At 40.1% G+C, this 13,419-nt stretch overlaps 2 protein-coding genes across 3 annotated transcripts in view; both read right to left on the bottom strand.

Annotated features, from left to right (window-relative positions):
- naxe (NAD(P)HX epimerase) overlaps nt 1-6,675 on the bottom strand; it is an 8,716-nt gene extending 2,041 nt beyond the window's left edge. The window contains exons 1-6 of the mRNA XM_010794302.1: nt 6,478-6,675; nt 4,397-4,577; nt 4,131-4,239; nt 2,157-2,267; nt 1,820-1,930; nt 1,329-1,476 (exon numbers count right to left, since the gene is read on the bottom strand). Coding sequence (XP_010792604.1) covers nt 1,329-1,476; nt 1,820-1,930; nt 2,157-2,267; nt 4,131-4,239; nt 4,397-4,563 — 646 coding nt within the window. The 5' untranslated portion in view covers nt 4,564-4,577; nt 6,478-6,675. The remainder of the gene's footprint in view (nt 1-1,328; nt 1,477-1,819; nt 1,931-2,156; nt 2,268-4,130; nt 4,240-4,396; nt 4,578-6,477) is intronic.
- An 814-nt stretch (nt 6,676-7,489) lies between these two features.
- LOC104964806 (lamin-A-like) lies at nt 7,490-12,522 on the bottom strand. 2 transcript variants are annotated; one of them, XM_010793679.1, is made up of 10 exons: nt 12,212-12,522; nt 11,924-12,094; nt 11,586-11,711; nt 10,759-10,979; nt 9,503-9,776; nt 9,288-9,395; nt 9,071-9,190; nt 8,849-8,905; nt 8,214-8,408; nt 7,490-8,048 (listed from the first exon to the last, which is right to left on the bottom strand). In XM_010793679.1, the coding sequence occupies exons 1-10, from the start codon at nt 12,290-12,292 to the stop codon at nt 8,013-8,015; spliced, it is 1,389 nt and encodes a 462-aa protein (XP_010791981.1). In that variant the 5' UTR covers nt 12,293-12,522; the 3' UTR covers nt 7,490-8,012. The 2 variants fall into 2 exon arrangements, with proteins under 2 accessions (XP_010791981.1, XP_010791980.1); XM_010793678.1 differs by having other exon boundaries at nt 8,214-8,411; nt 12,212-12,521.
- Nucleotides 12,523-13,419: the final 897 nt, after the last annotated feature.

The raw sequence follows: 13,419 nt of genomic DNA, 5'->3' as shown, positions 1-13,419 counted from the left end.
CGTGGGTTTGCTATCCTGGCTCCAAAATGGTGGAATGAGCTCCCCATTGACATCAGGACAGCAGAAAGCTTACACATCTTCTTCAGACTGAAAACTCATCTCTTTAGACTCCACTTCGAGCGATAGGATTGCTAACAAATAATTACTAACAAAGCACTTATATACTAATAAAGGACTGGCTTATCTAAAGCCAGTTGAGTAGCACTTGAAATATTTTAGCTCTAGAAACCTGATGTACTTGATATGATTCTGTTTTCTTCAAGGTCGAATGCACTTATTGTAAGTTGCTTTGGATAAAAGCGTCAGCTAAATGTAATGTCTATTTGTATCAAAATGAGCCGAGCTGAAACAATGAATCGGACATCATACTTAAACAGAAAAAATGCTAGCTAATATGGATAATCGATTCATCGTTATTATAGTTAGATGAAATGTCATGTTAATCCCTCAAATATAGACATTTCCTGCATTTCTATTTCATAATAGAAAATTACTATTTTCTGTCTTTTGGACTGACATCTGATATTAGAGGACATCATCTTGGACTTTGATAAATGGAGAAAATGTTCACTATGTTCTGACATTGAACGGACAAAACCATTCATTATTAACAGAGAAAAGAATCATTAGAATAATCCATTGGAAAAATAGTTTGTTGCAGCCCTTCAACTGAACAAAGACTAGTTCAAGGCCTCAGAATAAACTCAGTGTTTCCCCTACCATTGTCTTGGGGGGGCGCTGCGCCAACCCAACGGAACCCCGCGCCCCCCCTGAAATTCAAGGTGTTTTTTTTAATATAAATACAAATCCTTACTGAAGTAATCTATCTACGGTCACTTTTCACATTGAACATGTGCTCTTGTATTAAATAAACTAAGCGCTTATGTTATTTATCCAATTGATGTGCATGTTTCAGTGTCCACTGCATTACTTTGCACATTCACATTCTGTCCTCCACTCTGTTTCTGAAGGGAACACCCCCCCCCCCCGTACGGATCGCCATCATCGGACTGCCCTCATCCCGCCCTGGCAGCATCCTCCCAAAGCAGTAAAGCTAGGGGAAACACTGAAACTTGTTTTTCTAAGCTGGACTTAATATTCCCCAAAACAACCAAGGTTCACTGGAGAGACTGGAAATAGTGCTAAGCTACATTAGTTAAATAAACGTGTACTCTAGACAGCAAACTGGTGGAACAACAAAGCATTGTGTAGCATGTTAGCTTGCACATTTCAGACAATTTCAATTGAGCAGCATGGTAGGAATTGCATTTTTTCTTTAGTGGAAATCAATGTCCCTGTCCTTGAAAGTGTTGAGAGAGAGGACTGACCTGAGGGGATGTCGATGCTGGCGATGGGGGAGGTGGTCTTCTTCAGCACGTCCAGGATGGAACCAAAAGGCTCTCGAACAGCCCCCTTAAAGCTGAAGCCGAAGATGGCGTCTATCACCAGGTTGTAAGCCTCGTCAATGAATTTAGCCTGAGAAATGAATGTTTATTTAGATTGTTTTAAAGACCAACAAACATCAACATTGTACACATCACAGAGTATAAACATGTCGTTATATGGTGCAGATCTGAACACATAACTCGGCATCATTACTTGAAAATGATTTATTGTGTTGTCTGTTGCAATAAAAACTCTAACCCTAATTGCCCCTATTTGGATCATTACGCCTTCCTCTGCTCTGGACTGCAGTCAAATGTAAGAGATCTAATCATGTGTAATACAGTAACTGCACAGTTTGAGATAAAGAGCCCACTCACAAACAGATCACATTACTTCACCACTGTGGATGCTGCATTATTGATAATAGCCAGACCTTTGGCATCTCCGTCAGGAAGGGGATCTCCATCTTCTGGCACTGCGTGGTAAGACCCTGAAACAGAGGCTTGCTTGGCCTCTTCGGGTACAGGATGGTGGGCTCGTAACCCTGCAGGGACACACACACACAGGAAAATAGTGACAGTCTGAAGATTGACGGCCACAAGGTAATCCCAGCAATAACAACTACTAATAATAAAAAATACTAATAATCAATCACTGCTGTAACGCTTCAATCAACCAGTAAGATTTCAACCTGTTTTCAGCTAAAATCATCTTGTTGTAGGATTTCTTTCTATAATGTGCTTTACTTTACACATGTTAAAGACACTCACAAAGAGTTTAAGGTGTCGGGCGCAGACCAGGCCGTCGCCTCCGTTGTTCCCAGGTCCACAAATCACCAGCAGGGACGGTGTGGCCTTCACCAGGGAGCTGATTGGATAGGCCTGCAGGAAAAACACACAGTCAAATCAATGCTCCAAAACTGAGGTATGACCAGGAAAAGAGGATTTACTACACAGCTGCTACTGAAGATAAATGCTCCTTGTGATGAAACATCAGAAGTAATCAGAGTACTCCTCATGTTAGGCAGTAATACGATTTAAACACATGATGTACTTTGACCTGGTTTCAAGGTCACACAGTGAGCCTTTTCATGGTTATATGAAGTGTAGTTGAAAAGGTCTTTAAGGTGTGTGTACTCACATTAAAACAGTACATAGGTATAGAAAAGGATCAAGCATGAGTGTTTTTGAAGGAATGCTTTACCATCTGGACAATAGCCAATTGTAATGCCGAAGTGGTTGTCTCCCAAAGTCTTTGAACTTGTATGCACCATTTTTTCCTTTGAATCCTCTGATTTGGTGTTGTACAATTAACATTAGTGTATACTGTATAGTAGGGATGTAACGATACCAAAAACTCACGGTACGATAATATCACGATAAAAAGTCCACGGTACGATATTTATCGCGATATTGAAAAATAAAAAGGGAAACAAATGTGAATTTTTTTTTTTTTTTACTTCAATTTTGTTTCCTTTATTAAATAATACATCGGATTTGTACAGCATTTTAGTAGGATAGTAGTATTTTAAAGTGTCAACAATATAATAATCAGACCCTGCAATAGAATAAATCAAGTTTCACTTTAGTTTTTCAAGTAACTCAACTCTAACTCACTCACTCAGCATCATCAAGGTTATCTTTTAGGAATATGAGCATGTCCACATTTCCAGGTAGAAGCTGGGATGTTTGGGCGTTTACAATATCCCCTGCTGTGGAAAAAACTCTCTCGCTTGGTACTGATGTTGCTGGGACAGAGAGACATGCTTTGGCCGTGGGTGACAGCGGTGGGTAAAACTGTGCATTGTCTCTCCACCACTTCAAAAACAATACAGTTGTTGCCAAGAAGTTGAGGCTTATTGACAGGGTGAGATATAAATATACTGTTGGTACTTGTCAATGTCTCTAGGTGTGTACATGTAGCCCTGTGAATAGGATGTCCTTTTGTGTTATCTGTTGTTTTATGTTCATGTTGAAACTATGGTTGTAACCTACTTGCTGCCATGTTGGACAGGTCTCCCTTGAAAAAGAGATCAATTATCTCAATGGGACCATCTGGTTAAATAAAGGTTTTAAAATATATATATATATAAAATAATTTTCTTTTAATAAATTACATTTTTTTTTTTTTTTTTTTTAAATCGCGGTATATTTTGTCAGTCTCACGACGGTATTGAGACATTTATTTACCGCGATATTCGATATATCGTTACATCTCTACTGCATAGTGAAACAAAAGAAGAACAAATACTCAATAATAAGGAAGATAAAGACTTTATTATATGTCGAAAACTGTTCATTTTTGGAGACAATGGCGAGCAAAAAGCTGAGGTTTACTTCATTGGTTGTGACAAAAGGGAAAAAGATAACAGAACAAATCACAAGAAAACTTAGTCAAATCAGAAAAACACAATAAATAATAAAAACCTTATCTATTAATGTCCTCTACATTGTGTAGGCTGCAATGATTACTTCCAATGCTAATGAACGAATTGCTAGCTCATAAAATGTTTAAAAGTGAAAATGTGGATATTTAAAACAATGTATTGAGTGTACAGTCACATATAAAAAAAAAAAAGACATCAAGTCTTTCCATGTGACAAATGCTTGGCATCCCGCTTTAAAAGTGTTGGGTTTAGGAAATATTTGCCGATTATCTATGTCTATGAACAAATTAACTCATCTCTACAGCTTTCAATGTAACACTGTTGTTTCTATTTCACATTAAGAGCCCTGATATCTCACCCTGGCGATGGCTGTGGCACAGCTGAGTCCAGCCAGCTCCATCAGCTGATCCACGCTGAAGCCGTACTCACTGAAGAGCTCCTCATCGATGTGCTGCGCCTCCTCCTGCCTGCGGACCAGACACCGCTCGGTTAAAACACACACACACACACACACACACACACACACACACACACACACACACACACACACACACACACACACACACACACACACACACACACACACACACACACACTTTACTGCTCTGTGTACAACAACTTTACCCAAGGTATTTGAGGGTCTGGGCCATGGTGGAGGTCTCTTTGCTGCTGAAACAGCCCTTCTTGTGGTTGTTAGCTGCAGTGGGCAGCGGGCATTTCTGACAGAGGACTGCCGGGGCCCGTGAGGTCACCAGGAATCCGATCCCAAACAGAGCCCGCACACTCAACATCCAGATACACACTGCTGCAACAGAAGCGAGAACAGCCCTGAACTAAAGGAAGAACACCCCACATGGGTCTCATGAGCTATTGCACTGATTCAAGTGGAACCCAAACAAGACCGTTTCACATGAAGCAAAGCCTGCAAGCTACGGCTCAGGCAGGCATTTTTCCCATGATCTGAAAAATGTATATTGAGCAACCAGTCTTGTAAACATTGTATGTTTTTAGTTAGGATTATAAAATGATCATTACACTGATAAATGTGCTGGTAAATATACGTGGATCCGTGCTACAATCTATTTTCTGTTAGTGTGATCAAGACTTTGTGATGTTATGATGTGATTGTTATGCGTGTACCTGCCCAGGGAGTGCAGATGGAAATGAGCCAATAGCCTCATATGGCATAATATCTGCATTCTTTTTTATATAAATGTATTTTTATGCATGGTAAATTAAATAATTTAAAGAAATAGTTTGTATATTAAGGCTTGCTAATATATTAATTGAATAGTGTGATACTGATAATAGACTAGATACCATCTTACAGTTTAGATATTGTGAAGTGGCTAGGTGCCCTTTGCTGCTTTTAGTGCTTGCTTGCATTTTCTTTTCCCTACATGCACTCTAGCTGTGCACTCACTGCCCTGTAGGCTGTGCACTCACTGTCCTGTAGGCTGTGCACTCACTGTCCTGCAGGCTTTGCACTCACTTTCCTGCAGGCTGTGCACTCACTGTCCTGCAGGCTGTGCACTCACTGTCCTGCAGGCTGTGCACTCACTGTCCTGCAGGCTGTGCACTCACTGTCCCTGCAGCAAAGAGCATCGATCATCCCTGGGCTCTCAGCAAATGCTTGATATGGTTTACAGGAAGAGAGGAGACAAAGTGTCTCCGAGCCAAAGTCATTTGCATTTTAAATCACAAGGCTGAACTTGTACTTAGGGCAGAGTGAACATTAAACCAAATCATCCTGAACTGAAATGATTATTAAGTAGGGCTCCAGGTAGCTTTTAGCATATTTTTCATAAATAGCTGTAAAAAAAATGAATTGAAAATGATACATTCCCATAGGTCAAATTGTGTTATCTGAATTAATGCTGAAAAGATCAGTGTTTTTTTAAGTCTGTCTGAATATAACCTATGTCGGGCTCTGGAGCTTTGGCATGACTCTGGTGAGATGGGATCAAATATCCAAATCCGAAATAAGGGAAAATAAATGTATCCAATGAGCAAATTTCCAAAAAGATGGGTTCAGCCTTACGATATATTTAAGAAATAATTATTTGGGACATTTTAGTTTAAATCAATAAGCCTAGTGTAATAGCTGTTGTCAAAAAAGAATAGCTAGTTGACAATTCAATCTAATTACCTTTCGAATTATATTCAACAGAATAAAGCAGAATTTGTCATTTTTTAGAAGCTGAGCAGCAATTATTATTATTATGATGGTACTTTTACAAGACCACTTATCGATATTTTTTCAATCAACTAAAAGTAATTGATCTGCCGTCTACTTTTAATTTTCAAATTCACAATGTAATTCAAATCTGCGTTCTAAAACATATATACAATTACGTAAATAATATATGTTTTAAATGCAATGCAAGCCATGCTGATGTTACTTCATTTTATCAACTTTATTTTTTCCGTTGCAAACGGCCCCACCTGTATCAGCTTTACTAAATGTACTAGTTGACTTTAGCAGTAAGCAACTAGCATATAAGTTAGCCCTTTGGTGGAGACAGAACGAGTCAAGTATGTGTTGTATGTTTGTTTTAGTGACAGTTCATAAACGAAATACTTAAACCACATAAAGGTCAAGTTATACTTTTGAATTCAGTCTACAGGCTGTGAAGTTGTTGCAAGTTGTTAGCTGAACTTTAGCTAGTATACTGACTTCGAGACAAATTATGAATGACACTCACCAAATGCAAGCAAGTCTTCCTTTAAAACAACTTCACATGCATATTTTCCCTCATGAACAATGCAGCGACATGACTTACGGATAATTAACAAATGGATAAAGTGTATGAGAGCCGTGCAAAACGGTTATGGCTAGAAGGGATCCGTCTTGTGTAAATATGACGTCACGATCTCGTTGTAACTCTCGTTGGAGCGGCTCGGAAACACACCTACAGCAGTAACATGCAACATACACATTAATGCAGCAGTAATATTAATAGAGAAACATCAGACATAATAGTAAAACACTGAAAGGGAACATTTTATTGCACCAGGAGCTATCTTGGGACTTTTACTGCGACAACGTTGACTTGCCTGTGAATACAAAATAAACCATAGTGTTGGTGATCTACAGTGTTGTCATTCTTCTTTGAACAGCAAGACCGCTAACACCCTATTTCAACAATCACACTCCCTGTCATTGACTTAATTAATAGATGGTTTAGCTTCTCACCATCATTTGCTGTGGCCCACTGATGTTAACGATCTTAACTGAAAGGCTGCCTGCCAAACGTAAACATTCAGCCACGTGACTTGCAAACTATCGCGAGAGTTTTACACTAGACGGATCCTTTCTAGCCATAACCTGCAGCCAAACTGTGTCAGCCACTTCCGGGTTTAAAAAAATGTTAATTTCAAAATAAAACTTCACAGTGAGAAAGTGCTGTACGGGAAGGGAGAGTATATTTTATAAAATATTTAATAAAAAAATGGACAGTGCAGTTCAGTGGTGGTAATATTGAATTATACTAATGTTTTTTTTCCTTATCTTATGTTCTCTTTTTTAATTGTGTTTTTTTTTTTCAGACATAATTCACAAGATTTGTAGGTAAGGTATTAGTCTAAACAAGAACGTTCTTTACTAAAAAGATGTACCTGTGTAATTGTTATGCATCTGCCAATAATAGTAACAACAAAACCCACTTATTTTTATTTTGCTATTTGCATCCTATCATTATTGTTGAACAAGACAAATATGGCAGAATTCTGAAAAAGATGTTTATTGATATAAGAAGAAAATACACAATATTCCTCAGATCTGTAGAAAGGTTGGGGTCAGTAAGTTCACATCGGTAAGAAAATGAAAATCTGATGAAACGGTTCTATAAGTAGCACAAAAAAGCATGATTTATCGACCAGCAACAACTCTTTTAGAAGTAAACAAGGCTTTTAGCACAAACTGTCGTTGGACAGTAAGTTGTTCACATAGCTGATTCATGTTGTATTGCTATGTGAAAGGCTGGTATATATTTCCAACCATTAATGACAGCAAAGCAAACAAAGTGACTGCTAAATCGCCATTTAAATTCCAGAAAGAAATCAAAAGCACGCCTATGTACATTATAAAAAAGCAGTATCAAGTTTTTTTGCATGCCTTATTTTGAAATGATTATTCTGTTATACATTAACTAACTTTAATAACTAAAACTGGTAACTATAAAGCATTAATAACTGAAAACTAAAAGAGTTGAAGTGTTCCAGCGAGGGTCCATGGGGCTCACATGATTGGACAGTTTTCCATTCTGGATCCAGTCTACGAGGAAAGATGACAAAGTTACCATCAAACACGAAAATACTCAAGATGAAGACAGAAATAAAAAATAAAAAGCACTGATCTCTAAAATCAGAAAAACATGGTGTTTCAGCATCCTAGTGGAGCTGATGTTTTGTCTTCCTTTGTGATGAACTCATTGCTCACCTTGCGAGGACTGCTGGTGCTGAACACGTAGGACTGCGGCAGTAGACCCTCGGAGATCCCTCCGCTGCGGAAGGATCTGGAGGGGGAGGTCACGGAGCAGTGGCTGGATTTGTCTGAAGGAAGTCCACAGGAGCCGCAGACCACCGTGCGGCTGCGCAGGTTATACTCACTGTCTCCACAGGTGCTGTGAGCCACCTGCTGAGGCAACACACAGTTATTGTTAGTATCACAGCAATTCATAAGTAAATACTCTGCGTTGGTTTTATTTTTTGTGATTTGGTGATAGCTTGGCCAAAATATTTAGAGAAGAGTGTTTTATTTTGAAAGGACCACATGGATATCTTTAGGGGGTGCAAGATATTTGACAAAACTATAAACCTCGTGCAACACATTCAAAAGAGATCATAATCATAAACAGTTTTGATATTTGATTCATAATTTGAGTAATGTTTAAAATATTTCCTGGATTGACTTATAAATTGGTAGATTTTCTGACTTTCTTAGAATTATATAAAAGAAAACAGAACATTTGTGTTTTGGACTGTTGGTCTTCTAAAAAAAATATAGATAATAATCCATACATGAATGAGGTCTGCTGTTTCCGGATTTCTGTGTTCAAATTCAATTTATCTTACCATGTCATCATCTTCTTCTTCAAGCTGTGTGCGGGTGACCTTCCTCATTGCCATTTCCTGAAAGAAAAAGTATTTACGTTTTTATTTTTGCAAATTTCTGACACTAAAAAGCTCTGTGCATATCATTTGACACAAGCCTGGGCTGAGGCCATATTAAACCTAATGTCATCAAAGTACTATAGGCTTGGATAAAGAACCATTTGAGCGGTAAATTCAGAATACCTCTCCATTGGCGCTTATCAGGGTGGTCTGGAAGAGGTCTCCGGTACCCCAGGAGGCCTGAGTCTTCCACACCAGGTCAGAGGGAGGATTGTGGGGAACCCCAGCACCAGAGGCCCAGATCTGTCACCGGGAGTTAAGGTTAACAAAGGTGAGTAATCTGTTACTCTGTTTATCACTGTACTGATTTGTGGTTCTTCTGAGTGAAGGTATTTCTTACCGTGACCCTCTGCCCAGCCTTTAAGGTGAATTTCACCGGGAACTTGAAGATGATTGGAACACCAGATCCCACCTGTCGCTTCAGCTGCCAGTTTCCCAAATTCTGGTCCTGATGGTTGGATTAAAAAGGTCAGCAGTTGTTTTTTAAAGTGTCAAATCCCCTAAGTAAGTTGAATTCATAATATTGAATCACCCAAACATGTATTCACCCCTCACCTCATCGCTCTTGTTGCTGAGCCTGACATACTTCCCGTCCAGGTCCACCTCGTCCACGGTGACGCGCCCGCTGGCTGAGGCCTGCTGGGTGATGCGGGTGCGGGCCACAGATCCTCCTCCCATGCTGGAGGCCTCGCTGTCTGTGTCGTTGGGGCGGCGCCTCTTGGCAGGAGTGCTGTTAGTGCTGTAGTGAGCTGAGCGAGACAGAACTCTGGACGCAGAGGAACGACTTCCTGTCATCTTGGTGGGAGGGGGACTGGGGGAGAGACGTAGCCTGCAGGGACAAACAAGTGTTAGTGACAGAGGAAGAGGTAGGAAGGACATTTGCTCAAGTACTAAGTATCATTTTGGTTGTACTTTAGGCAAGTATTTTCATATTACGATAGTTTATGCATTTCACTACATCGCATAAGTCGAAGTATGATATGATATAAACCCTGTTCTTATTTTTCTTTTTAATATTTGTGTTTTAATGTTATTTTATTTTCATTTTTTTAAGTCTTTCATGGGTAGGACAATTTTCTGTCATTGTGATAGATTTAACTTTTTTTTTTTTTTTATCTTTATTGTTATTTATGATCCAATTATATATTTTACATTCTTCGGAAATAGGCCATTATGCACATTAAGTTTACCTTTGTATTTAAAGGTAGGGTTGGTAAGTTTGAGAAACCGGCTCCAGATACACTTGTTGTTATATTCCATGGAATGCTCTTAACATCCCGAAAGCAATGAATAGTTATGAAAAGTGCTTTGACAAAAAATCCATAATAAAAATGTCATCTCTGGAAGCCGTAGCGCTGTAAAAAGCACAACCAATCATTTTAGCCGGCCCGGCTAAAATAACTGGATGGCCTACCTGCCTGTCAGCCTTCCATCTGTGCACAAACTTATCTCGTGCCCTCATTGGTCATGTGCGCGTTCGTGCGTGTTGGAGGAGGGGCTCTGTAAGGAAGTGGAAGATTTTTTCCGTCTGTGTATTTTCAAATTCTAGCGCACTCGATCTGGTTTCTCAAACTTACCTACCCCACCTTTAAGGTATATTCTGATGCTAATACCTTTGTACTTTTACCTAAGTACGATTTGGTTTCCAGGATTTGTACTTGCACAAAAGTTTCTCTGCAATGTAGTATTACTACTTTTATTGAATTTAAAAATCTGGATACTACTTCATCCTCTGGTTATGAATGGCAACTCTATAGCACAAAGGAAATCACTGTTGAATTACCGCAAGACTCTTTTTTGTGACTGTTTACCTCTGCTCCTCTCCCTCCAGCAGCTTCCTGTAGGCACAGATCTCCATATCCAGAGCCAGCTTGACGTCCAGCAGCTCCTGGTACTCGTCCAGCTGCTGCTGCATTTTCTGCCTCATCTCCGCCATTTCTCTCTCCTTCTCCCCCAGCAGGCGGCGGGTGGTGTCCCGCTCCCGAGACATGGCGTCCTCCAGGTCCCTTATCTTGGCCTCGCGGGCCGCCAGCTGGATCAGAGAGAGGGTGACACCGTTGTTAGATTAAATAAGAAAAAAAAACCCAAAAAAACACAGCTTCAAAGCTTTAGATTTGTCAAGCAAAGCCAAAGATGGTGAAAGGAGCTTTTTGGTCTTCAGAATTTTTTTGTAAAAGCAAGAAACATCAGATTAAAATGTAACATTGCAATTTGTGCAACAAACAGCCCAACTAAACTTTTGAAATCAGCAAATATAAAGTAAAATATATTTGTTGTTATATTTGGCCTAACATACTAACGAGGAAAAACATAACATGATGCCTGCTTTCTTTTAAACAAGGCATGCTCAGAAGCAGAATCAGAACTTGTAAAATGAAGCTAAATTAAATAATATAAAATACAAATATACATTTACAAAAAGGTAAAATAAAATAAGAAGAAATATAATTTTTAAATAATTTTAATAAAGTGTATGCATATTATATTTGTATTTAATACAATAGCCACAGTAGTGCATTAATAAGAATAATGTAAGCGTAATAAAGTATTAACTCTAATTGTTTTGAGAATTGCAGAGTTCAGTTGTTGATTTGATATTGATGCAATGTATTATGCCCTCAGCTGCTCCTCACTGTACCTGTTTCTGCAGCTGGCTGATCTGAGAGGACATGGACTCCAGGCGGATGCGTGTCTGCTGCAGCTCCTCGTGTGCGGCTCCAACCAGGTGGCCGCTCCTGTCTGCAGACTGACGAGCGTTCTCCAGCTGACAGAGAAACAACAAGGGAGAAAATGATTTAAATCTCACATTAAAAAAAACTGCACCCTGAAACTAATGTTGCTTCAGTAGTACCAGCCCGAATGAGTTCTATGCATTCCTGTTTTATGATGTTTTGGATCATTATTGTGTGCAGGTTGTGTTTTGTATTGTGTCTTTTTTTTTTTTTTACCTAGAAAAACAAAAAATGTATGGTGTACCTTGGAATTGTAGGTCTTCTCGACATCCTCCTTGTACATTTTTATCTGCAGTTCATGCTGACTACGCATGTCCGCCAGCGCCTCAGATAATTTGCTTTCAAAGTCCTGCACGTGGCCATTGTCCACCTCAACCATGCGGGACTCATGACGCCGCTTTGTCTCCCGTAGCTCCTGTTGGACGATTGTAAACACAAAATCATTTTCAGGTGGTGGCTGATGAGATTATATGAAAAAGGTTTCATATATTTTTCAAATAATTCCTTCAATATAAGTTTCTCAGGGTCTGACCTCAGAGTGGAGGTTCCTGCAAAACTCCAGCTCCTCTTTGAGGGTCTGGATGCGGTTCTCTCCGTCCACCCTCCTCAGCATCTCATCCTGCAGCTGCTTCTTGGCATCGGCCAAACTGGTGTCCAGCTGAGAAACAGGAACTGAATATTAGTACTAAGCTGCTATTCACATAAAGAGGCAGCAGAATGCAGGAATATGCATTAAATACAATGAACGGGCAGTTAATGGAACATTCTGAGCTTTACCAGCAAAATACTTCATTTGCTCATATAGGCATCTCTGCTTGTCTAGCTGACATCTCTCAGTGCATGTCTGCTCACCACCTCAAGCTCAACATTGACAAGACTGAACTGCTTTTCGTTCCGGGAAAAGATTGTCCCACTCTCAACATCGGCACCTCGATTGTTTCCCCGACTCCCCCTCTGTTGTTTCCCCCACTCAGACTGCAAGGAATCTGGGTGTGACCCTAGATAACAAACTGTCCTTCACTGCAAACATCGCTGTTACAACAAAATGACTCAGGGTGCATCTGAGATTAGAGAGGGTGCAGTGGTAAAGTGCTATTTTTATAAGTGGGGAGTGGAATTAACACCCTCTAGGGGGGTCCTCACCTCCTCTAGGAGGCTCCTCACCTTCTCTAGGAGGCTCCTCACCTTCTCTAGGCGGGTCCGGGGGCATGCTCCCCCGGGAAGANTGTGTGTGTGTGTGTGTGTGTGTTGTGTGTGTGTGTGTGTGTGTGTGTGTGTGCGTGTGTGTGAGCGTGTGTGTGTGCACATGTTTCTGCCTCTTTACNGTGTGTGTGTGTGTGTGTGTGTGTGTGTGTGTGTGTGTGTGAGCGTGTGTGTGTGCACATGTTTCTGCCTCTTTACGTGTGTGTTTCTCCGTATATTTGGCAAATATACGGAGAAACACACACGTAAAGAGGCAGAAACATGTGCACACACACACGCTCACACACACACACACACACACACACACACACACACACACACACAGGGGCGTTTTAAAGTGTTTATACAGTGTGGTGTGTGTGGATAATCCCATCTAAATTCACCTGTATGTGTGTGTGTGTGTGTGTGTGTGTGTGTGTGTGTGTGTGTGTGTGTGTGTGTGTGTGTGTGTGTGTGTGTGTGTGTGTGTGTGTAGCATTTGCATTTGCCTGGGTAAGCCCATATGATTTTGTTCGCTGTGCATGCATGCATGTGTGT

Source organism: Notothenia coriiceps, unplaced genomic scaffold (genome assembly GCF_000735185.1).
Source record: "Notothenia coriiceps isolate Sejong01 unplaced genomic scaffold, NC01 NC01_scaffold00037244, whole genome shotgun sequence".
In the NCBI taxonomy this organism is placed as follows: Eukaryota; Metazoa; Chordata; class Actinopteri; order Perciformes; family Nototheniidae; genus Notothenia; species Notothenia coriiceps.
The sequence above is the reverse complement of the archived record's forward strand: the minus strand, read 5'-3'. Positions and strand labels throughout refer to the sequence as shown.

Coding starts and splice junctions, on each gene's coding strand:
- LOC104964806 (XM_010793678.1), bottom strand. CDS start 12,292: ATGCTGAGGAGGGTGGACGGAGAGAACCGCATCCAGACCCTCAAAGAG. Junction 11,712..11,923: donor AGAAGACCTACAATTCCAAG/GTACACCATACA, acceptor TTTCTCTGTCAG/CTGGAGAACGCTCGTCAGTC. Junction 9,777..10,758: donor CTGGAGGGAGAGGAGCAGAG/GTAAACAGTCAC, acceptor TTGTCCCTGCAG/GCTACGTCTCTCCCCCAGTC.